This window comes from Eurytemora carolleeae, unplaced genomic scaffold (genome assembly GCF_000591075.1).
Source record: "Eurytemora carolleeae unplaced genomic scaffold, Eaff_2.0 scaffold330, whole genome shotgun sequence".
In the NCBI taxonomy this organism is placed as follows: domain Eukaryota; kingdom Metazoa; phylum Arthropoda; class Copepoda; order Calanoida; family Temoridae; genus Eurytemora; species Eurytemora carolleeae.
The window spans coordinates 148,719-173,904 of record NW_019396272.1 but is presented as its reverse complement, the minus strand read 5'-3'; the positions used below and the strand labels follow the sequence as shown (position 1 = coordinate 173,904).

The window sequence follows — 25,186 nt, the reverse complement described above, 5'->3', positions numbered from 1 at the left end:
ATCTTTGTTGAAAGAGAGAAGGAGATAGAGAGAAGAATGGAAACTAGAAGAATGGAACTAAATATTTATAAATCTAGGTTGAAAGAGAGAAGGAGAGAGAGAGAAGAATGGAAACTAGAAGGATGGAACTAGAAATACTCTCTGAGATGAAACGACCGATCGAAGATATGGCAATTAGCGAAGCAAAGTAAACAAGATTTTAAAAATTTAAATGAAAATAAAAAACAAAATGATGTCGAAGAAAAGATTGAAATTACTCCATATTTTCATAATTTTCATTATTGTAAGTTGGACATGTAAATCTTTCGATGGAGGCCGAAGATCCACTTGAAATTATGTGAACAGTCCCTTTAATGAACTGCTGCCTAGGTGTCTGCCTGAGATCCCCCGGTTGACCGGCCTGAAGCTATCTGGGGAAGGATACGCTAACCTTCTCATGGTTTTCGAGTTCATTCATAACTTTGGAGAAACACTTAGCTTTGGTAAAAGCAATAAGTTTTTTAATAAAATTTATTATTCAAAGAAGTTAAGTCTTTGCCACAAACTTATATTTTCTAATCGAATTACAAAATTCCAACCCATTGTAGTATTCCAGGTGTCCACTATCAGGTTGCAAAGATTAGAGTATTTGAATTTGTGGCTTAGACTCAATTCATTAATTTTTTGGTTTTTAAATCATTTTTATGTTCCTTCAGAAGAAATGTTTTTAACGAAAAAAGTTGCTTATTTAGCATTTTTTTTCGTTAAATTCTCAAAGTGACTTTGAGGGTAAACTAAATAGTAAATAACCCATTTGCTATTCATTGGTATTAGTCTATACTTTTCAAAGACAACCGTGGCCTGAGTAAATGCCGATTTATCATTCAGAATTCAAGCGCAAAGGTATTGGTATCTTTTTATAGACACTTTTTGATGCTTTTTGTCATTTGTCATTCCAAATTATTTTTAAATTGTCTATTTTCAAAATATAACTTATTTTAAACATTTGAAATCCCCCGTGATTCATTGAAGAGTTAAAATCTAGGAACCGGTTTGTCTGAGAGAGAAAATCGTCTTTGTATTAATGCGTTAATTTGTTAAATCATGTTTCAACATGAAAAACGTTAATTTTATGCTTATTCTAAAATCAAAAGTTTTTATATTTTATCATATAATGGCTGACACATGAAGTATGATAATTTTAGTTTTGATTGGGCTTTTGTTATTGAAAAAAGTTTAAATACAAAGGTATCAAACCTTTCCGCTGGAATTCTAAACGATAAATCGGCTTTTTCTCCGGTCATAGATATCATTGAAAAGTAAGACTAATACCAATAAATAGCTAATAGGCTAACTAGTTTACCATGAAATTACCCAAATAATTGAACGGTCCCTGTAAGAAAAGTAAAGCTTAAAAAATGCAATTTTAAAACTGAAAATATCAAATTTTGTTTTCCCTAGATATGGAGAGCTTACCCAGCATTTCAACATTACAGTCGGGTCTTCTCAATGAAGACATAGAATCGGAGGTTGGAACAAATATTTGTCAATATTTTACCCTCTCAGGGCACATCAGTCATCTAATGATAAATTTGTCGAAAAAAATAGTCGAATATTCAAATGGCAAAATTACAGGGAATAAAAAATTTTGTTTTGTTTTCTTTTTGCTTAATATAAAAAGAGCTGAAATTTTAAATATTGTAAGAAAATTTAAAAAGAAAAAGAAAATGCTATATTTTTGATCATTTAAAATCTTTTCCTTCATTCTTGATTTTTGTGCTAACCCATAATTTTGTCTTGTCTAATATTGTCCAATATTGTCTGATACTGTCCAATATTGTCTAATATTGTTTAATATTGTCTAATATTGTTTAATATTGTCTAATATTGTCTAATATTTTCTAATATTGCCTAATATTGTTTAATATTGTCTAATATTGTCTTATATTGTCTTATATTGTCTAATATTGTCTAATATTGTCTAATATTTTCTAATATTGTCTAATATTGTTTAATATTGTCTAATATTTTCTAATATTATTTAATATTGTCTAATATTGTCTAATATTGTCTAATATTGTTTAATATTGTCTAATGTTGTCGAATATTTTCTAATATTGTCTAATATTTTCTAATATTGTCTAATATTGTTTAATATTGTCTAATATTTTCTAATGTCTAATATTGTCTAATATGTCCAGGAAGAACTATTGTCTCTGTTGACCCATCTTGTTGTCTGCGCTATAGAGGACCCTGGTGTACCTAATCCTCTCAAACAGCTGACTATCCTAGGCCAGAACCTTAGACAGGTAAACATTATCTTAATAACTAGCTGAAGTGCCCGGCGTTGCCGTTGGAATAAAATAAAAAAACAAAAATAAATTAAAAAATTTTTTTTTGAATTTTCTTTAGCCTAAGTTACCCCCGGAATACGCCTGGGTTCTCAAAAAAAAATGCCCGTCCAGCCGTTCGGCCGACTACAAGGAACATATATACGCATGTCTTGTTTTATTATATAGATGATGATGATAATCATGACTCATTAAACCTTCATCTTAGCAAAATTACGAAGTATCCTAGTGTTTCTATTTTAAAATTGATAATTTCAAATTGTGGTTTCTCCTTTAAAAGTGACTTTGAATTCATTCAGCAGAGTTAAAAAAACTAATCTAATTAAATTTAATATTTTTCCTCTTTGTTGCTCCACTAAATGTTTAAAGGGTAACATTGTGAATCGTGTAAGAACCCTCTATAAATCCTCGAAAGTCTGCTGGAGGAAAAAAAACTGTATAAAGACTTAGCTAAAGCAAAAGAAAAGTTGAGTGTATTTGTAGAGTATCTTGTTTCCAAATAAACTGTAGAGTCAACTATTTTTTAACAAGTTCTCTTTATATATGAACCCTGTTTTTAGAAACTGTTGAGTTATACATATAAATTAATAAGATGGAGTATAAAAAGATGAATAAAATGGAGGATAAAAAGAAGAATAAAATGGAGGATAAAAAGAAGAATAAAATGGAGGATAAAAAGAAGAATAAAATGGAGGATAAAAAGAATAATGAACTGGAAAATAAAACGAAGGTTAAGAAATACAATATTATGGAATTTTAAAAGAAATCTTAAAAGGAGCAATAAAGAGTTTAAAAGAAGTTTAAAAAGAATTCTAAAAAGAAGTTTAAAAAGAATTCTAAAAAGAAGTATTAAAAGACGATTAAAAAGAAGTTTAAAAGAAGTATGAAAGACGATAAAAACAAGTTTAAAAGAAGTATGCAAGGACGATTAAAAAGAAGTTCAAATAAGGTATGACAAGACGATTAAAAAGAAGTTTAAAAGAAGTATGCAAAGACAATCAAAAAGAGTTTAAAAGAAGTATGAAAAGATGATTAAAAAGAAGTTTAAAAGATGTATGAAAAGACGATTAAAAAGAAGTTCAAAAGAAGTATAAAAAAACGATTATAAGTCTAAATAGAATTCTAAGAGTTAAAAATGACGAAGAATAAGAGTTTAAAAAGAAGTCTAAAAAGAAGTTTCAAAAGGAGCATAAAATAAAATGGAGGGTTTAAAGAAGAATAAAAAGAAGAATATTTACTGAGAAATATCTTGGTAATAATTCTAATGCACTGCAGGATGAAATATGAACGATAAAAGTTTGAAATATAAGAATATTCAGAATCAGAATTATTGTTAATATATGTTTATACTTTTATACTGCAAGAGATACCTTTAAAGACCACTACCTCGCTCCTTGTACTTCGTCAACAGTGTCCATTTATTTAACTTTGTCTAGATAAATCTAATAAAATAAGAATTATTTTAGTTTGTGCCGAAACCCGGTTAAGGTTTTAAACCTCCTAGTATAATGCTAAAAAATATTCGATTTTTCTGTATTAATTGATGAACTTAAAAAAATAGCCATTCAAAAATTTTCGAGGTCCAAAAATATTGTTGAGTCTGATTGGTTTAATAGGAATCCAAACAATCCAACAAATAAGACAAATGCATATATATCTATATATATATTGTATATATATATTATATAGATATAGATTTATAAATATATTTGTTTTTTTTTCTTCTCAAACTTTCTTGTAGTAGGAGAAAGTCAAGATCTAGGTTGGAATAGAACAAACAGAATTCTATATCCATATCATTCATTTATTCATTCATCCTCTAACTTATTTATTCATTAATCTCCTTATTTGATCATTTATTTATTCATTCATCCTCTAACTTATTTATTCATTAATCCCCTTATTCGATCATTCATTTATTCATTCATCCTCTAACTTATTTATTCATTAATCCCCTTATTCACTGTTGAGTTATACATATAAATTATAATATATATAATATATATTGTGTTGCTCGGGTTTCTTTCACTCTCTTCCTCACATCAACAGTTTCAAGGATTAAGGAGAACCCGAATCGAGAAACCTTATCACAAAAACTTGTATTTTTTACTCTACTTTCAAACTGAAAAACTTTTAAATTTATATATTTTAGGCTGATGTAACGAACACAAATATAACAGAGATATTGCGGATTTTTATCCGATCCCGAGCACAGTACGAGATCAGGCTTTTTCATGGAGTCTCTCCCCCTGAACCAAAGGTAATTGATCTAATTATGTAAACTTACACTTTTTCCATTTTTCCTAAAATCCTTTTGTTTTCCAACCCCTTTTAATGCTCGAGCAATGTTTAACAAAAAATCCTACATATAACTGTTAACTAAACTGAACAGGAAAAGATAGGATTCATGCGAGCTTAAAATTCGACTTTGTGACCTCGTAGCTCCTCTAGTTTTATTGAAGGATAAATACGAGACTTGCAAATAAAAAATTCAAATCATTTTTTTCCTTCAATAAATGAAGTTATGATAAAAAGAGACTCATTGCTACTAACTCAATTTTATAATCCCTTTATCTTTACAACCAGATTGCGTAAACCTTTGATATTCAAAACTTAGATTATTTGATCTGACAAAAACTACAGTTTGAAATAGCTAAGTTCTATGACATTGAGTTGTAAAGGTATTGGGATTGGAAAATCAAAGTTTGTGGCAAAGACGAAATTCCTTTACATAACACCCTTTTTGAAGTTATTTTATAGAACAAATTAAAAATTGGTATTATTTCTTTTTTTTAAATGTTTGAACAATTCCTTTTACAACTTGACCTGTATTTAGGACAAGAAGGAAGCAATACAAGGCCCGTTTGTAAACGCTGATGACTCCTATATGGCGCTCCTTCAAGAGAATAAAACCTTCCAGATGTCTGAATGGATAAAGGCAAGATTTTAGATTTTAAAAAAATCTATTCAAAGTAGTAATCAGTTACGTTTTTTTTTGTATGACCGATCATTACTCATAAACCTCGTGACCGATTTGCCTCAAATTTTGATTGGGGAACTCGTTGGTTTCAAAATTTAAATTTAATGGGTTAATTTTTAAAGAGAAAGTTTATTTTCAAGGCAAAGCTGGGTTCCCAAGCTAAAATTCAAAATTCCAGAAGAAATTCTGCGGCGAAGCTTTTTTTGGAATGTCTTTAATTATAACTAATAAAATTACCCCTTTTGCAAAAGGGTTTTAGTTATTCTTTGAAAAAAAGTTTATTTTTTATATTTAGTAAATGTGTTTCGCTAGGATTTTACAGAAATTGCCTAGAATAATTTTTAAACTGGCCAGATTTAGAAATTAATTCTTTATTAAACAACTGTAAAAATATTCGTCTTTTTTAACATTTTTTTTTCAGGCCAAACCTTTTCTTTGTTTGAACCCAACTGAGAAGTGTGCTATTCTTTCTTTTCTTTGCAACGAACTGCTGAACAATAAGGTAATAAATAATTTTACATTTTTACAAAATTAGATTAATATTTTCTGAAAATAGATCTACAAAAGATGAAATTCTTAAAAAGAATTTAAAAAATAGATAGATAAAAACGATCTTCATTTGAATCGCTAAAAAGATAAATGTATGAAAACCACAATGGATAAAAATATACGTTAATGAAAATATAAATAAAGAAAATAATTTTAAGAAAATAAGAAAATGTGATGCTTAAAAACTATAAACTAGAATTTACAATAAAATATAAACGAAATTTTTGTCTTTTGAAATAGAAAAATACAGTTTGAAGTTTTTGTCTGCTTTATCGATGTTTGATGACGACTGTTCTAGGCTGTCGTGAACCAGATTGAGAATACCATGGAGAACGTTCAGTCCGTCAAGCGCAGAAAGATCTCTCTGGACAACAAAGCTAAAAAACTCAGGATTCTGCACAACAGAAAATATAAGTTTAAGGTAACTTATTTCTTTTTAGTTTATCAGTGGTTAAGGGAGAGAACTGGGCCATTTTCTTCGTTGTTCCGGTTTGTCAACGAAATATTGTATTTTTTTAAAAGGAATTAATTTTTTGCCACAAACTACGCATTTCTGATTCTTTTATCTTTGCCTCCTGATATTTCAAACTTATATAATTTTATCCTACAGAGAATTCATTTCATACTTTGAAATATCTAAGGTCTAAGACATAGGGTTGCAAAGTTTTAGAGGTTAGAAAATTAGAGTTTGTGGCGGAGACTCAATTCCTTGGTTTAATTTTAAAAAATGTTTCCAAGAAATAAAAAATCGTCTTTCGTAATTTTTGTATTTTATTTTTCGAGCTTTCTTTTGTTTCAGGTTGAAGTATCAAGGTTTGAGGAAGGTACGAACCAGAGCGGATCTATTTTAGGAGAATCAGAGAACCATAGTGAGGTCGGAGAAGATAAGGTTCGGTTCCAAGTATTTTTCCATAAAAAATAAGAAATCAAAATTTAAAGTCCCGATTGTGAATCGAAAGTTTTCACTAGATTAAAACAATGTTTAACGAGACATTGTTTAGGAGGACAGCCTGTCCTGTATATCTGAGTCTAAACCGGAGGCTGTGGAGGTAACTTCGAAGGGAGGTCGAGGCCGAGGGAAGAAGAGGAAGGGTGGCCGAGGAGGAGGAGGAGAAGGAGGAGGGAAGAAGAAGGAAGAGGAAGTTGAGAGTGAAGAGGAGAGTGAGCTGGACGTATCAGATGAAGATGAAGGAAAAGAAGATGTAAGTTTTTAAATTTTGATTCAAATGGAAAGAGGGAATTTGGAAAACGTTGGTTTATTTAGAATACTTAGTTTTAGTTTTGGTTCTTAAGGGTTTTCATGTGACGTTGAGTAATTCTTAGTAAGAAATTGTGTCTTTGCCGCCAAACTCTAATTTTCTAATCCCTATATCTTTGCAACCCAACGTCATAATCCTTTGTTATTTCAAACTCAGAAATCTGTTATATCAAAATATGCAAGCTTTACAAATCAAAGGTCCAGTCACACCATCGGGTGGCAAAGATATGTGGATTGGAAAGTTTGTGACAAGCCATCAATTGCGTTCAGGATGAATTATGATGTTAATCACTCTGCCAAAATGTCTATTTTCGATTTATTTGGTGAACTCCTATGCTCCTAGCCAGGAGGTGGTTTTATTAGAATTGTGAAATCTTTGTTTTCCTAATCCCCCTAATTACTTGTTCTCGTATATAATAAATACTCAATTATTCATTCATATTCAAGAACAAGGAATATTTGATTGAAAGCCAAGAGGATTTTTTACAAGTAATCAATTAAAATTAATGAAATGACTATTAATTAATTTAATGAAATTATCTTCATTATTTGATTGATTGGTAGGAGGAGGACGGACAGCTGAATGCTGAGGATCTGCAGAAGAAGATTGAGAAGGTCTCGAGGCTGATCAAGAAGAAGGGAGAGGAGCTCGTTTTCCTCAACAATAGCCTCAGAGCCTCCGACCTCGGCCAGGATAGATACAGGTTAGTGGATAGATAGATACAGGTTAGAGGATAGATAGATACAGGTTAGTGGATAGATAGATACAGGTTAGAGGATAGATAGATACAGGTTAGAGTATATGTCAGTAAATTCTAAAGTTCCCACGTTGAGTCAATTCTTACTGGGATTGTCAACGTGATTCCAAGTACTCATAATAAGTTTTGTTTAAAAATAGTTTAAAAAGAAAAATAGTTTGAAAAATAAGTCTTAAAAGAAGCTTTAAAAAGAAATTTAAAAAGGAGTATAAACAGGAGTATAAAATAAAGTATAAAAAGTGGAGTTAAAAAGAAGAAGAAAATGGAAGTTAAAAAGAAAAAGAAAATGGAGGTTAAAAAGAAGAATACAATGGAGTTTAAAAAGAAGAATAAGATGGAGTATAAAAAGATGAATAAAATGGAGGATAAAAAGAAGAATAAAATGGAGGATAAAAAGAAGAATAAAATGGAGGATAAAAAGAAGAATAAAATGGAGGATAAAAAGAATAATGAACTGGAAAATAAAACGAAGGTTAAGAAATACAATATTATGGAATTTTAAAAGAAATCTTAAAAGGAGCAATAAAGAGTTTAAAAGAAGTTTAAAAAGAATTCTAAAAAGAAGTTTAAAAAGAATTCTAAAAAGAAGTATTAAAAGACGATTAAAAAGAAGTTTAAAAGAAGTATGAAAGACGATAAAAACAAGTTTAAAAGAAGTATGCAAGGACGATTAAAAAGAAGTTCAAATAAGGTATGACAAGACGATTAAAAAGAAGTTTAAAAGAAGTATGCAAAGACAATCAAAAAGAGTTTAAAAGAAGTATGAAAAGATGATTAAAAAGAAGTTTAAAAGATGTATGAAAAGACGATTAAAAAGAAGTTCAAAAGAAGTATAAAAAAACGATTATAAGTCTAAATAGAATTCTAAGAGTTAAAAATGACGAAGAATAAGAGTTTAAAAAGAAGTCTAAAAAGAAGTTTCAAAAGGAGCATAAAATAAAATGGAGGGTTTAAAGAAGAATAAAAAGAAGAATATTTACTGAGAAATATCTTGGTAATAATTCTAATGCACTGCAGGATGAAATATGAACGATAAAAGTTTGAAATATAAGAATATTCAGAATCAGAATTATTGTTAATATATGTTTATACTTTTATACTGCAAGAGATACCTTTAAAGACCACTACCTCGCTCCTTGTACTTCGTCAACAGTGTCCATTTATTTAACTTTGTCTAGATAAATCTAATAAAATAAGAATTATTTTAGTTTGTGCCGAAACCCGGTTAAGGTTTTAAACCTCCTAGTATAATGCTAAAAAATATTCGATTTTTCTGTATTAATTGATGAACTTAAAAAAATAGCCATTCAAAAATTTTCGAGGTCCAAAAATATTGTTGAGTCTGATTGGTTTAATAGGAATCCAAACAATCCAACAAATAAGACAAATGCATATATATCTATATATATATTGTATATATATATTATATAGATATAGATTTATAAATATATTTGTTTTTTTTTCTTCTCAAACTTTCTTGTAGTAGGAGAAAGTCAAGATCTAGGTTGGAATAGAACAAACAGAATTCTATATCCATATCATTCATTTAAAGTAAGTAGGAGATTGAATAAATAAGTAATTAGCCCTTATTCGATCATTCATTTATTCATTCACATTTCTCATCAATACTTTTATGTCCTTTTCTTGTCTTTTAACTTTTTCTTTCTCTCTCTTTAACATACTTTCGACATCAAGTTTTCTTACTGAATTTTTGCATTTATCTTTTTTTTCAGTTACAGATTTTTTATTCATTAAAATCATTGTTATTATATTTATTAACTTTTTTTAAAATATGTCAATACCATGATTTTTTTAATTACGCAAATACAGGGGTCCATATTCTGATACCAAATGATATCGGGGTTGAAAGTACATTTGGAGGTATGAACACATACTTCATGTTTTATTATGAACTTTGGTAGTACTACACTTCAGAAATATGTTCTGCATTTGGGGTGTTAAAAGATGTACATAATAGTTATCACCTTAAGAGATAAGTTTTGATATAAAGAAGAAAAACCCTCCCTTACAGTAAACATTCTGCAGTATGGAATGTTTTATACAACTTGGCATAGTAGTTCCAATTGTTTACAATAACAACATGGTTGAATTCTGCTCCTAATATCAATTAATCTACATTTGGGACTTTGGATGGAAAATTTGGACCCCTGCCCCAATACCTTTTTTGCTTTCTATAAGTTTGTCCATTCCACTGAAACCATATCTAGATTGCGCTGCATTGCAATAAACCTGATTACATTATGTACATCTAGATTGCGCTGCATTGCAATAAATCTGATTACATTATATACATCTAGATTGCGCTGCATTGCAATAAACCTGATTACATTATATACATCTAGATTGCGCTGCATTGCAATAAATCTGATCACATTATATACGTCTAGATTGTGCTGCACTGCAATACATCTGATTACATTATATACATCTAGATTGCGCTGCATTGCAATAAACCTGATTACATTATATACATCTAGATTGCGCTGCATTGCAATAAATCTGATTACATTATATAGATCTAGATTGTGCTATATTGCAATAAATCTGATTATATTATATACATCTAGATTGTGCTATATTGCAATAAATCTGATTACATTATATACATCTAGATTGTGCTGCACTGCAATAAATCTGATTACATTATATACATCTAGATTGTGCTATATTGCAATAAATCTGATCACATTATATACGTCTAGATTGTGCTGCACTGCAATACATCTGATTACATTATATACATCTAGATTGTGCAGTATTGCAATAAATCTGATTACATTATATGCATCTAGATTGTGCTGTATTGCAATAAATCTGATTACATTATATACATCTAGATTTCCTGGTTTATGAATAAATATATTTATCCAAGAATACTCATAATTCTTATGTATACCAGGGTGTCCCAATAAACATAAGAATTAAGTGAAGTTTTCCAGATCGGCTTTGTAAATAATTTTGATTTATTATTGTGATTCTTACAATAAATTAATTAAGTAAAATTATATCACTTGATTTTTATTGGGAAACCCTATATAGTATATATTTGGCTGCTAGACCCTCGAACACTCAATTCGTCTGATCCATGATGAATGATTTAATGTTTTTATTCTAGGAGAAGATACTGGCATTTGGCACACTCCGGAGGTATATATCTAGAGGGGATTGAGTCCGGAGAGCCCTGGAAACTGGAGGAACCTAGCTCCGACCCAACCCTCTCCCCTCCACCTTCCAAAAAGCTAAAACTAGACCCGGAGCTGGTTAAAACCGAGGAGGAAAATAAGGAAAACCAACTGTTCTGTAGTACTCCTATTAAGGAAAAGTACAATATCTCTGATTTAAAACTCGGCTCTGAGGTTTCCATTACTCCGAAAGAGGCGCCAAAGAACGAGAGTAAGTACAGTCCGAAAGTTACACCAAATGCGGAACGGATGAATTTATTTAATCACAGTTCCTACTTTAACATGTCTCTCTCCCCGATGATTCTCAATGGTTCTGTCTCTATAACCCCCAAGGAGAACCAGCACAGTATCTACGGAACCACCCATGCAGACAGGAACCAGGATAAACCCTGGTTCAACCTTATCTCCGGGGACGGAGAACATGAGTTCCACCCAGGACGGAGTAGACGGGGTGGAGAGGCGCTTACTCATATAGCTATGTTGGAAAGCAAACTGGATATACTGAAAAATCTGAACAAGGAGACTGAGAGAACGCCTATCCCGCTAGGTATAAATATTTTTTGTTATAAAATATAATGGTACGAGGCATAGTTAATGATTTCAAATGTCCATCTTCTTCTTCCTTCTCCATCTGCACTCCACATGTTCACTTTTTCTTGCTTTTTCCCGCTAGGTATACCTACATTGGCGTAAATACTCAGGAACTAACTACTCGTCTCAGTCTTCCTTATATCTTTGAACCGGATATCGTAGATCTTTAATAGATCTTCAATAATCTATGTGGTATATATAGGGGATTAGAGATTAATGAAAGGTTCAGTTCCTTAAATTCTATATTTATCCATCTTTGATTTTGCTTTCTATACTTTCTATTGATTTCTATCTATTGTTCTGTTAGTCTGCGTATTTTATACATTGGTCCGTATGTTATCTACCTTTTTATATGTGTGTCTCTCTGTATGTCTTATCTGTCTAATGTACATCTATATCTTTCTGTACATATCTATATCTAGTTATCTATCTGGCTTTGTCTATCCATCTATCTATCTATCTTATCATATTTATATCAATCTATCTATCTATCTATTTATCTGTCTATCTACCTATCCATCTATCTATCTATTTAGAAAAATGCTACGGTTGGTGGAAGCTGCCTGTTGAGAGCAGCTTATTAACCCAACTAGAAGCTGCGCTGCACCCTAGAGGAACTAGGGAGCAGCATCTTCTAACTAATTTAAGAAGGTAAAAAAATCTTCTTTTTCATTAATTAATTTGTCTCAAAATTAGAAAATATTTTAATTAAATTATTAGCGTTAAAATAAAAAATCTTTAAACAAACAGAGGAAGGAATTTTTCAAAACGATAGAGTTTATCTATAACTGTCTTCGTCCTATGTACAATACTATGCAGAAGACTTTCGATTTAAATTTTGATATCTAAACCAAGTTTTCAAACAGCATGGATACACATAGACAAGGAAACAAATTGAAACTGTTAATTAAAAGCTTCTCTTGTTTACTTGTGAACTTGTAATTTGAAAAAAGCTTGTTGAAAAGTCGTCTTCATTTTATTAATAGAAACGCCAACCACTGTAAGTAATTGAAGTTGAACTACTATTATAGATTAACCAATATTTATTAATTCCGACCTCAGACTTGGTTACTAGTTACTGTACCGTTACTCAATCTGATAATTGCATCTGACTGTATATACATTATATGTAATAATATAATTATACTTGTCAGAAATCATTAAAAAATATATTTTTCCTTCTTTTTGTATCTGTTGAAAACTTTTTGCTGAGCTATTTAGTATTATCGTTGTAATGATTGGTATAAATGAGTGTAATTTTACAATTAAAACTGTGCGCATAGTCTGATTTTTTAATCCTTATTAGTTATTTCTTTGCAACCTGATTTCGTAAGCTGTCAATATTTCAGATTATAAACTCTATTATTCAAATGTTGAAATATTAAGGATTGAAATGATAAAGATTATGAAATAGGATTTTTAGCAAATTGTTTTTCAAAGATTTTTTCTGTGTTTGTAGAGGATTTGAGAACGTTGCTGAATCCACCCATAAACTGGGGCCTGAGGAGGTAGAGTTCACAGCCCCCACCTCGGGTGCCACCCCCCCTAGTTCAGATGCTCCGCCCACTAATATTGAGGAGGTGGTACCTGGAGCACCAAGAGCAGATATCAAGGGAACCTGGTCACGAGAAACTGCTCTAAGAGTAGAGAAGTTTATACTTGAGCAGATCGAGAGTTTGGAGGATAAAGTTGCGTCTGCCTCTATGCAAGTTCCAGTAAGTAATATTTATTTTGTCCCCCCCCCCACCCATTTTTCTAATTATTTAATTCATTATAGAAAAATTATTTTAAGGTTCCAAACGTGTTTTATTTCAAGTTCCGTTTTTAGATCTTAAGATCTGAGATACTTCTCAAAAAAGTTCATATCTGAACAAGTCTCAAAACTGCTGTGAGAACTAGAAAACTATGGAATAGAAAGATGACATTATAGTAATAATTAAGTGTATTTTCTGCTGTTTCAAAGCAATGAGTTTTACTAAGAACTTAAAGAAATGGGTCTGTTCATTCATTGGGCTATTTAAAGTCATAGCTATGTCTAAAAGTCGTCTTCCTATTCTTTTTCTCATTGTATATACTGTAGTTTAACAAATTTTACGAATAGTGATTACAGGGGAAGAAAGTTCCAAACCGTGTGCTTATGTCCCAAACCTGACATTCAGTGTCATGTCTTGGCCAAATCACGGTTTGGAACTTGTTTCCCTAGATTATACAATATTTGCCTAGGGTTGGAAGATACCTGACCGTCTACTGGCTGATACGCTCAAGTTCCGACCCAGCTGTGAGGACGGGGATGACAGCGACGGGTTAAATACTGTAGAGGTAAACAATAAACAATATACAACAAACATGAAAAATGTTAACACTCTAAGAAATGTAAATGTAGCTGATTTCAATCTTTTTTTAGCACAAGTCTTAAAAATTTAGATCACAGATAAATGCAACAGTGATTTAATAATTTATGTTTAGGTTTCGAAGCAACGTCTATTGGAGCTGGAGGGAGCTATTGAGAGAAGATATTTGAAAGCTCCCTTAGGAGCTACAAGGACAACAAGTCTAAGTAACATTACAGCCAGCACAGAGAGAAATAAACAAGACACAACATTAGATTTAGATGAAAAGGTTGGTTTTGTTTTTGGAATATATTACATCCAGGTCTAGACTCTAGATATGACATTATTAAATTAGAAAATTACAAACTGCGTAATGGCCATAATTTAATTTACCTATTAAATCAGTCCAGATTATTGCTCCTTTATAATAAGAATCAAATGAACCTTAAAGTTATTGAATAAAACCATATATTTTTTTTCTTGAACTTCTTGAATTTGTCAATTACTTATTGTCCAGTTAAAAACTTTAATTTCCATTTCCGATTTTATCTAAAGTAAATTTCTCTTTCCAGGGTGTGGATCAAGACAATTTTGAAGAAGAGGAAGATAAAGAGAACAAGAAAGAAAACAACGATGCTGTACGAAAGGATACAGAGGAGAACGGAAAGGATGATGAGGAGAAGATGGAGGAAGGAGAAACAGATAAAAAAGCCTCCGAAGGAATACCACGTGGACTGCAAACATGGCGCGAGGCGGTATCCAACGCAGAGAACGCGGCACAGGTCGCGATGGCTTTCTATATTCTCGAAACCTCGATTGCTTGGGACAAATCCATTATGAAAGCGTCTTGTCAGTTCTGCCATGGAGGGGAGAATGAGAATGCTCTGCTTCTATGTGATGGCTGTGATCGAGGATATCACACTTACTGTTTTAAACCTGCAATAACAACTATTCCAGAAGGAGACTGGTAAAATACTCAATTATAAACTAAACATACAGTTAAACCCAGAAAACTGGATTGAAAGTCGTCTTTTATCTTTTTTTTGTCAAAGAAATATAGATAAGGATTTACATTTTTGATTAAAAGAAAAAAGAAATACACCAAAAATTGCACTTGTTTTCTTGTTTCTACTCTCTATATCAAAAGATTTGAATTAAAAAAGATCTAAACAAATCGTATTTTAAAAGAGAAAAATTAATTTTTCATATGCAGGTACTGTTTCGAATGTGTGAATAAAGCTACAGGGCTACGGCACTGCCTGGTTTGTGGTAATGAAGACGACGAAGGTTTAGTTCTGTGCAGTGCTTGTCCCAGAGCATATCATCAGCTTTGTATCTCTCCACCCCTAGCTAAGGTAAATTCAAATTTTAAAAACATTATGTTGTAAACTCGTTGTTTTATCAAAAATGCTATTCTATATTTTTTTCTTTCATAAATAATATTTTTATTTTTAAAGACTCTTGGGCAAAATGGAATATTAAAAAAGGTCAGTTATTAACTAGATTATGCACTTCTGCACATGTTGGGCATTTTGTTTTTGTTATTTTGTGTTTTCAATGTCTATGGGTCCATCCACTTTCCTTAAACTTAACATATTCTAATGCACCGCACGCTTAGCTATTTTATTCAATAGAATTCTCATTAAAAAGTTATGTGACTAAAATGTCGTCTTTGATTGATTTGTTCCTTTACAATTTTGAACATCTTGTGAGTTTAGAAATTGTGATATGTAATATATATACAACATTTGCATGATACATCTGAAATATGGCATAAAAATTTAAAGAGCAGACAATTATTTTTATCAATTTTAAAAAAATGTTTGAAAAAATCTTGATATAATTTGGAAAAAACGAATTTTAGGCTGGACCTTTGCAAAACTTAAGATCCTTAAGCCTTTTTTCATGTCATTTTATTTTTAACTGTTTTTAGTACAAACAGCAAGAAGATCAAATTTCCATATTTTGACTTAAAATTTTTAATTTGAAAAAATTAAAATTTTGAAACCCTAATGATGTTAAGTAGTTAGTGGTTTTGTTCTAGTATTTATCTTGGTCGGCCAGTGATTAGTGATTACATCGAATCCAATGAGGACGACTTCTTTCTTTAAGTTTTAATTGTTGACAAACAAGCTTTTTTCGAATTACAACTAAGTTTACAAGAAATCAAAGAGAAGCTTTTTAATTGACATATTCTCTTTGTTTTCATTTTAAGGGAATCCAATTTCCATGCTGTTTAAAAGTTTGACATAAATCAAAATTCGAATCGAAAGTTGTCTTCAGGCACATACGAATCAAGAATAAATAAGAATTAACAAAGGAGAGGATCGTATTGTTTGTTTACATTTTACTATGACGTATTAAAACAGATCAAGAAACAATAACAATATTGTAAACATTACTCGGTGGTAGGGGAGGACCGGCAAAGATGGGAAAAGCCCGATTCACAAAAGTACCATTAAAAGCTTTGTCTGATCAATTATGAATTAGTTATCAATGCTCATAGTTTTAAAACTGATTATTTTCACCCGTAGTTTCTCTACAAAAGTGACTTGCGCAGGAAAATATATCGGAATTATCAGAATTAAACACGTTTAAAGTATAGAAAACGATAAAATCTCCCAAATTATTGATCAGTTAAAGGTTGCAAGGGTACAGTTGATCGGACATTGCCATTTTTGCATGGTGGGTCAATTGAAATTAAGCTTTGAGTGCAATTAAAGATAAAAAATTATATTTTTTTCCAACTAGACTCCACGTGGTAAATGGCACTGCCCCGGATGTAGTGTAAAGAACGGCCGGAAGACGAGTAAGAAAGCTCGAAGCTTAAGAAACACCGAGGAGGAGTGGACAGCAGGAAAAGAAGATGTCAAACGTTCTGAAGAGGAACCAGTTCCAGAGGAACCCCAACCACCAGAACCGGTTAAAATTTCTAAAAAGAAACCTGTCCGTCTTCCTAAGGTAATAGATTAATTGGCAAACGACCATTTTGGAAAAGTAATTTTTGCAGATTTTTGTTTTTGTTTCGGAGATTTTTTTATCATAGAACTAAATCAAATTAAATTAAATTGATATTTTTTTTTTGTATTTTAGATCGACAAAGATATGAGCATTTGCCAGACTCTTCTATCTGAGTTAGGGGGTCACGACGAGTCCTGGCCTTTCCTTAACCCCGTCAACACTAAGCAGTTCCCCACCTACAAGAAGATTATAAAAAATCCGATGGACATTTCAACTATTAAGAAAAAACTGAATGAAGGCTTGTAAGTCTCAACATGTTCTGCAATTTGATACAAATAATAATTGAATTTAAAAGGCAAACACAATTCCAATTCAAAATTCACATTTGCCGATCTTTACAGATGATTTTGTTTATAATGTTTTGTATTTTATTTTTGTTTAGATACAAAGTCCGTGATGAATTTAAAGACGACGTCCAGTTGATTTTCTCTAATTGTAAACGGTATAACGAAGACGAGAGTCCAGTGGGCCGTGCCGGGCATCTTATGAAGCTATTTTTCGACTCTAGATGGGCGGAGCTAACCACTGTATAGCATGAGCTGTGGCTCCAGTTGGGCGGGGCTAACCTACTCCACCCCTAAGACTGATTTTCTGATCCAAGAATCAGATAAATGTTCTCAGACAAAAACCTACCTCAATTAAACATAAATAGAAAAAACCTTATTGCCTATCGAAAATAGTATTCATACATTTGGAGGGAAATATCAGAATTTTTGTTTTAAAAAAATCAGAATTTAAATTTGTCTTTATGCAAAATTTGTCAAAATTTTCTAGAAATTGGTCTGATTGGTTTGTATTGATGTAGTACTAGTGTTGTTATAATGCACTAACTGTGATCTTTTTCTGTCCTTTGCGTGTCATGTTTACGGGGATAGTCAGGATTTTTGAAAGTTTGGAGAAGAACGAATTTGGACTACTGATAAAAAACCATTTGCAACGGATCTCAGAAAAATGGCGGATGGTTTCTTAAGAAAAGCTTCGCTTTAAATTGTAAGATATCAATCAATCATTAGTTCAATATCAGTTAGTCCTACTACCTTCTTAATAATTTTTATACAATCCCTAAAACAGTTCTAGGGTTTAAATCCTTATTTCACATTTTATTTTAACGTTAAAGACAAGAATCAAAAATGGAGAAATGTCGGGGCCAAAACTGCCACTTTTTGGAGAAAAATCTAGCATTTATGGATTCTACATGTTAATTTTGTGATATTCAATCGTATTGTCCAGGTATTAAAAACTTATTTTGTCTTTAAAAAAATTCTACCTCTTCTACCCTTCTAAGTTCCAACCAATAGAAAAAAAACATCAAAACTGTAAACAATTTGGCGTCTAAATGTTAAATTGTTTTATTAAATAGCGCAAGTTGTGTTCTACGAACATATTTTTTTTACCAAAAAGGCTTAAATATTTTTGAATGAGCTCCTATGTAAACTTTCGTGTTAAAGTGAAACGTAAAAATTAATGTTTAATAAATTGTATTTCGTTTAATTTTTTTTAAATCCAGAGAGATGAAATAGACTGGTATTCTATTTATTTACCTTTAAATAATACAAAATTATTGGTATGACTTTCTGACATCGCAGCTTCTCTATTCCTATGCTGACCCGATTATAACAAAAGCGAACTAATACAGTGTGTCCCACCAAACATGAGAAAGAGTATCCTAAATTGCCTAGAAAAAATCAACACTTCATATTATGACGTTGCCTAAACTTGCAACCAAAGAAAAAGTGTTAAAAGGCATACAAAATACATTTGAAAGCAAAAAAGCAACGTTCGGACTAAAACAGGTGTGGTCGGATTGAATAATGTTAAGTTGTAACTTGTGGCGTCTTTATAGTGGTTCGGTCGAAAAAATGGAAAAGGAATTTTTTTTGAAAATTTAATGAAATAATTTATGTTTAGAAAGAAAAGAACTTTTTTACGCAATTAGTTACTGATACAGAAAGCGTTCTTCTTGATTTGGCGCATTAGAGGCGTACTCAGGGGAGGGGGTTGCTATGGGGGCTCCGGCTAAGGAGGGGGGGAGTCCAGAGTTTCTCAAATAGTAATCACCGCCACCCAAATCTGTTTTGCGGCAAGCGCGCTCCTCAATTGGTAATCTCCACCACCTCAAATAGTAATCACCCCAAAAAAGCATAAAATTAAATCGTTTATTTCTTAGAAATAAGACCATATTGACCTCTTTTAATGGCCCTATGGTGTACAATATTGTTAAAAACCTTTTTTGTATCTTGACGCCAATCATGAAATGCAGTCATTAAAGTGGCCAATTGGATCTAAGATTCGGCTAAAATGAACTGTGCCTTGATTCTCAGTTTTTGTTGACCAAAAAAATCTGAAAATAATTTGAAAATTTAGTTTAAGTCAATACAGATGCCATATAACCCCGATAGATGTCGAAAATTGTGGTAAAAGTGCATTAAATTCAAATCACATAAAACAAAATTTATAAGCCCCTCCCTGGGCCAGTGAAATCTATTAATTTCAGGGGGTTTTCAGGTTGCAAAAGGTGCTAAGGCCCCCCTCGGAAGAAAAAAATTTAAGCCCCCATTCCTGAATACGCCCCTTACAAAAATTACTTTGACAACACTATTCGTAAAACGATTCTCTGTTTTTAGCTGTACTTAATGTGTCAATCTATTCCTTATGATTTTTAAGCTATTATTATGGATTTTAAATTAAAATGAAATAACAATTAGAAACAATTAAGTTTAAATTAAGCAAAAGAAAGCCAAGTAAAAAGTGTATTTTTCCGTGACAAGCTTTCGGACCTAATGGTATAATGTAATAGCACCTATGGAAACTTCAAATTACCAAGTTACATTAATGAGTTATGAGTATCGTTTATTTGAGAAATGAACAGTATTATTTACATTTAGAATGGCAAGTTCACCACTAGATTGGGATAAGCACACATGCAGCACACACTGTCATACACGCTGCCTAAACAAAAATATGTACAAACTAAAAGCATGTTATGTTTAACATGAAAGGGCGATTTAATTTCTTTGATAACTTAAATTTTAACTATTTTAAATAATATTTTTTTAATTTAGTGATTAAGTGACACCTTTTATGAGCACCTTAGACCTAAGGCGTGCCATTCCCTTTGTCTGATTTAAAGGGACTGTAACCGTAATTTAAAGTGACCCTCATTTCTAAAATGACTTTGCCTGATTCACAATGGTACCATTAAAACATTTATCTGATCAATAATGTGGAAGAAATTTCGTTTGTCTTGAGTCAAAAGTATTTAATTCAGATAATTCATACATGTTTTCCTGCTGTCAAGGTAGAAGGAAAACCACACATGAAAAAAAATCAGTTTACAAAATTATAAACAATTATATCTAATTCGAATACTTGATCGGATAGTGCTTTTAAGGGTACCGCAGCATGAAGGGTCATTTTAAATAACGCTAACAGTCCTCTTAACGAAGTATTTGAGATAAAAGTTGACCTGCGCAGCGCTGCAAGCAGCTACTGCAGCCGGGGGTACTAATCCACCACCCAAACCTACTAGAGCAGCTACTGCGGCATCTGCCGTAAATCCTAGAAAAGAGTACATAAATTGAGTGGATAGTTGTCGTGTGTACAAATTAAATTGTACAGTACAATACAGTGAAAATGGTGGGCGGTTTCCTACAATGGTAGGCGATTATATTAATACAATGAAGACGATTTACGTGTATCCAGTTTAATGTAAATCAAAATTGCAATTAAGAGATGTCTACATTGTATTGATATAATCACCTACCACTGTATTAAAACTGTTCAGTCTTGAACAAAAAAATAAATATTTAATTTGAGGATTTCGACAAATATTCACCGTTTTGTAAATCTGAACTTACTTTATCGGAATAGTCATGTCAAACAGTTTTACATGGTTTTGAACTAAGAATAGCAATGCATATTGTTCCCATGCAAAAACCGTAATTTCAAATTGCAAATTGCAAATTAGTCATACATCCATGCAATAAAAAGAATAATCAAACAGGTACCACCAAAAAAATTGAGTTTCAAGTGATTGGAAACAAACCTTTGGAAAAAGTCCTCAAAAAGATCTTAAAAAAGAAAGTCTTGTCATTTTGAGACTTAATTTTCTTAGACCAACTCTGAAGTCTTAAGCTGAAAACGCAAATTTCAGCGGTAAAAAAAGACCTGTTTGAAAATATAACATTCACATCACTGAAATATAGACAACTCTTAAAGTTAGCCATCAAATTCTTAGATAGTTTCGACTTCAAAGTATCACAACGCCTTGTCCTAATTGGTTTTACTTAACAAAATATAGTAATGTATACAATTTAAAATGCAGGGCGCTTTCTTATGCCATAAGATTAGAAGGAACTACTGGTGAGATACTTCTTCATTTTCTCGTGAGTTTCCTCGTTTGCATTGATGATAGGTAAATTAATCCAAAAATATCTTAAAAAGGATTAAAACCATTCCTGGTGGGGCTGACATGACTTATTTAGTCCTGTAATCTTTTTTTTTCTTGATTGGACTTAATATCCAGTGACATTTTCTTTTTGGAACAAAATTTAGGTCTATTTTCCATTCCCCTCCCCCTCTCCCCTAAAATAGTAAATCCTTTTGGCTTGTTTTTTAAAAACTTTTACCAAAAATTGTATTTTAACAAATTTTCTTTAAACTAACTTTGCAATACTTTTATCAGCTAAGAGAGAGAAAAAACAATTATTTTGAAGATGTTAGTTTCTAGCTTGCTTTTTGCATATAGTTGCTCTCAAGGTCAAAATTTGGCATAGTGAGTAATTACTATAATTATATAAATTGTTTAGAAAAGTAATTTGGCATAGTGAGTAATTACTATAATTATATAAATTGTTTAGAAAAGTAATTTTGAAATTTGTAAAACTTCTCAAAAACTTTCTAAGAAACTAAATCGCAAATCGCAATTTTGAAAGAAAATTAGAAAACATTTTACCCGCAGCTCCAACGCAGGAGACCCATCCTGTGTAGCAACCTGCTTGACACACACCGCTGAGCATAAAGCCTAATATCAAGGTTGTATATAAGGTTAGATACATGGATGCGCTCCAATGTATACAAATGTCGTCTTTAAACAATTAAACAATCCTCATATGACGTCACTGATACTTAACTAACAATCATCACATTTAACAAATATGATTGTGCTAAAATTATAAAGCTAAAAAGACAATTTTAATTCAAGTTTTCAATTTTTGAGTTCGTTTTTATTTAGTGAGCAGCCCAAATTTTTTTTATTCTTTTAAGGTGGGAGTGGTTGACATGGATCCTGTCTTATTAAATACTTATATTTTATCAGCCAAATAAAACCCTGCATCAGCATGGGTCTAGTGCCAAGGGGCAAAAGGGTCCAGTGCCCCATTGAGGAAGGGCTGTATTCAGATTTAAATTTTTAAATTATAAATTAAAACTAACCCATTTCAGGGGATTCCGTCTCAGCCACTCTGACCCTCTTCAAACGTTTCTACTTTATAAATTATACAGGATACATTGCTATTTTTAGCTACTTTAACTGAGAATTTGTAATTTTAAATTTACTTAAATAATTTAACCAAAGTTCCATTCCCATAATTATTTAAATAACTCCAATCGAAGTACGAACCTCATTAAAACCTAGTATGATCATTTTAGGAAAATTTGTTAAACGAGACAAGAAAATAATTTATCAGCTAAAGGGTTTGGAATTTTGAGTTCTGATAAACCAGTTGTGGGCCATGATAAGCTGGGAGCTGCCGACCATAGCAGTGTTGATCAGGATGCACAGTTCGAGCCGATCCTATCCATCTTCGGGACTGAGTCCTATGGCTATATACTTTTAGTATCATTAAAATAAGGAGTGACGTCATATAAGGATTTAGAGTGTCTATTGCTTTGAAGCATACATTGGAGCGCATCCAGAGTAACCCAACTTATTATACAACCTTACCTAATATCTTAGCATCTGTGCCAATGAGTAGGCTTGCTAGAACAAGAACAACCAACCTAGTCCTAAACTATACAAACAATAAAGTTTAATAAAAACTAAACTATTTAATTTTTCAGCCGAAAAAAAATCTCATCAAGATTAATTTTTTAACAGGGGGGGGGGGGTTAAAAAATAAATTCATATTTGCCCCCTCCTATCAAAATTGTACATGGATCTTAAATGTAAGACATGTGGCCGTAGCGCTCGGCCCCTCTAGCCTGTCCTAGCCGCAGCGCTCGGCTCAGAAAGTGTCTTAACCTTACTTAACCCGTGGCCGCAGCGCTCGGCCCCCTTGCCTATCCTAGCCGCAGCGCTTGGCCCAGAAAGTGCCTAACCTAAATAAATACTAATTTAATTGAAAATCGTTGAAAGTTCATGTACAAAATTGATAGGAGGGGGGGGGGGGTCCAAAAATCGTTCTCTAGGACAACCCCAAAATTCTTACTCTCTGGTATATTTTGACAGCAAAAAAAACCCCTGTCCCCTGAAAACCCCTGAAAGCAACAAAAAAACTGGCAGACCACATTTTGTTTCGGAAATAATTGTGATTTCTCTTTTTATACAGAAATATTGCTTTGTTCCGTGTTATCTAAAATGAATGCCGCAAATGGTAATTTCCAAGAGAAAGATTTTTGGACCCCCCGCCCCCCCCCCTCCTATAAATTTTGTACATGGATCTTAAATGCAAGACATGTGGCTGCAGCGCTCGGCCCCGTAGCTTGTCCTAACCGCAGCGCTCGGTCCAGAAAGTGTCTTAACTTAACCTAACCCGTGGCCGCAGCGCTCGGCCCCCTTGCCTATCCTAGCCGCAGCGCTTGGCCCAGAAAGTGTCTTAACTAAATAAATACTAATTTAATTGAAGTTGTTGAAGTGTTCATGTACAAAATTGATAAGAGGGGGGGGGGGTCCAAAAATAGGACGGACCCATTTCAAATTCGACTTTGAAGCCTTTAATCAATTAATATTTTTCCGAACAATTGAAAAGGATTGGGTAATTTCCTTAAGAGCGATTTTCGGAAACCCTCCCCTCCATCATTTTTTAACATGGTCAAAGTTAGACAATGTGGCCGCAGCGCTCGGCCCCTATAGCCTGTCCTAGCTGCAGCGCTCGGACCACTCATTAAAAAAATTTAACCATAAAACTTCAGAATAGTAAGCGCATTTTAAACTCAAGTTTTGAGTCATAGCTTAATTTAAGACTGAAAGATTAAACCTAAGACACAGCATTGAATATCCTGGAAAATATTGTCCGGGGGCAGGACTATGAAATCATAAGAATTAAGAAAGGCCTTTAAAGGCAGCATTTTTTGAAGTTAAAGAATTTTATAGTTGAAAAATCTTATCTTTTTGTAAATCTTTTTTTTATATTTGTCAAAATGCATAATTCCTTTGACTACAAGGGATTAGAATGCCTAGATCTACTAATGAGGAACAGAAAACAAATGAATGATCAGATAAAAAGAAGATACAACAACCATAGAATTAATTCACTGCTCTTTAAAATTTTTTTGTTAAAATTCTAATTTAAAAATAAATGTTAAAATATTAGAATGGACGGCTTCAATCTTGTAAACCTTAACAAAAACTGTACTCAATAAAAATGCTAAGTCCTACCGAAGATAATCTTGAAAAATATGATAATTTTGTTAAAGTTTACAAAAAGATTTGCAGTAAAGCAAATCAGGAATTTTAAGTTACGAGAATTAGAAATTTCAAAACCCTAGTAAATTATTTGAGAAATTTTGGGATCTTTAGAAAATGGTGATATAATAAAGGGGAACCTAAATAATGAAGAAGGATCAGGGGGTGGATCTTAGCTACCTCTCCATGTGCATTGGCCTGAGCGAACACTTGGGATAGTTTACCGATAAAGAATGTTAAGAGATTATGGCCTATTCATACAGTGAAAGTGTATGGGGAGGTTTTGAATCTTGAGTTTTTACTTAGCTTTCTCAGAATAGTTTATTAACGATGAAATATTTGCTCTGTAAAAGACTGTAAATATACATCTTCCTGTAAAAATGGAATCCTGCACACAATACAGGAGAAGTGGATATTAATAGTGACATGGAAAATTAATTCTTTATTTAAATATTTTCAGAAATCACCCCCGAGTACCTAATAAACAGATTGACCTTAAGAAGTGAAGTACATGGCCGTACAATTAGTAAAGGATTAGCGTA

General features: G+C 32.1%; 1 protein-coding gene and 1 long non-coding RNA gene across 2 annotated transcripts in view; one reads left to right on the top strand and one right to left on the bottom strand.

The window, feature by feature from the left end:
• LOC111699864 (bromodomain adjacent to zinc finger domain protein 2B) overlaps positions 1-17,981 on the top strand; it is a 50,773-nt gene extending 32,792 nt beyond the window's left edge. The window contains exons 21-42 of the mRNA XM_023470618.1: positions 78-187; positions 370-482; positions 1,441-1,508; positions 2,181-2,288; positions 4,483-4,590; positions 5,167-5,268; positions 5,732-5,812; positions 6,158-6,280; positions 6,659-6,748; positions 6,861-7,061; positions 7,682-7,821; positions 11,012-11,625; positions 12,206-12,320; positions 13,129-13,384; positions 13,893-13,988; positions 14,136-14,288; positions 14,572-14,966; positions 15,213-15,354; positions 15,457-15,486; positions 16,751-16,960; positions 17,093-17,262; positions 17,403-17,981. Coding sequence (XP_023326386.1) covers positions 78-187; positions 370-482; positions 1,441-1,508; positions 2,181-2,288; positions 4,483-4,590; positions 5,167-5,268; positions 5,732-5,812; positions 6,158-6,280; positions 6,659-6,748; positions 6,861-7,061; positions 7,682-7,821; positions 11,012-11,625; positions 12,206-12,320; positions 13,129-13,384; positions 13,893-13,988; positions 14,136-14,288; positions 14,572-14,966; positions 15,213-15,354; positions 15,457-15,486; positions 16,751-16,960; positions 17,093-17,262; positions 17,403-17,553 — 3,576 coding nt within the window. The 3' untranslated portion in view covers positions 17,554-17,981. The remainder of the gene's footprint in view (positions 1-77; positions 188-369; positions 483-1,440; positions 1,509-2,180; positions 2,289-4,482; positions 4,591-5,166; positions 5,269-5,731; positions 5,813-6,157; positions 6,281-6,658; positions 6,749-6,860; positions 7,062-7,681; positions 7,822-11,011; positions 11,626-12,205; positions 12,321-13,128; positions 13,385-13,892; positions 13,989-14,135; positions 14,289-14,571; positions 14,967-15,212; positions 15,355-15,456; positions 15,487-16,750; positions 16,961-17,092; positions 17,263-17,402) is intronic.
• Positions 17,982-19,853: 1,872 nt separating this feature from the next.
• LOC111699868 (uncharacterized) lies at positions 19,854-23,060 on the bottom strand. Its single transcript, XR_002764840.1, has 4 exons — positions 22,965-23,060; positions 21,975-22,043; positions 20,487-20,578; positions 19,854-19,969 (listed from the first exon to the last, which is right to left on the bottom strand). It is a non-coding gene; the product is annotated as an uncharacterized LOC111699868 (long non-coding RNA).
• Positions 23,061-25,186: the final 2,126 nt, after the last annotated feature.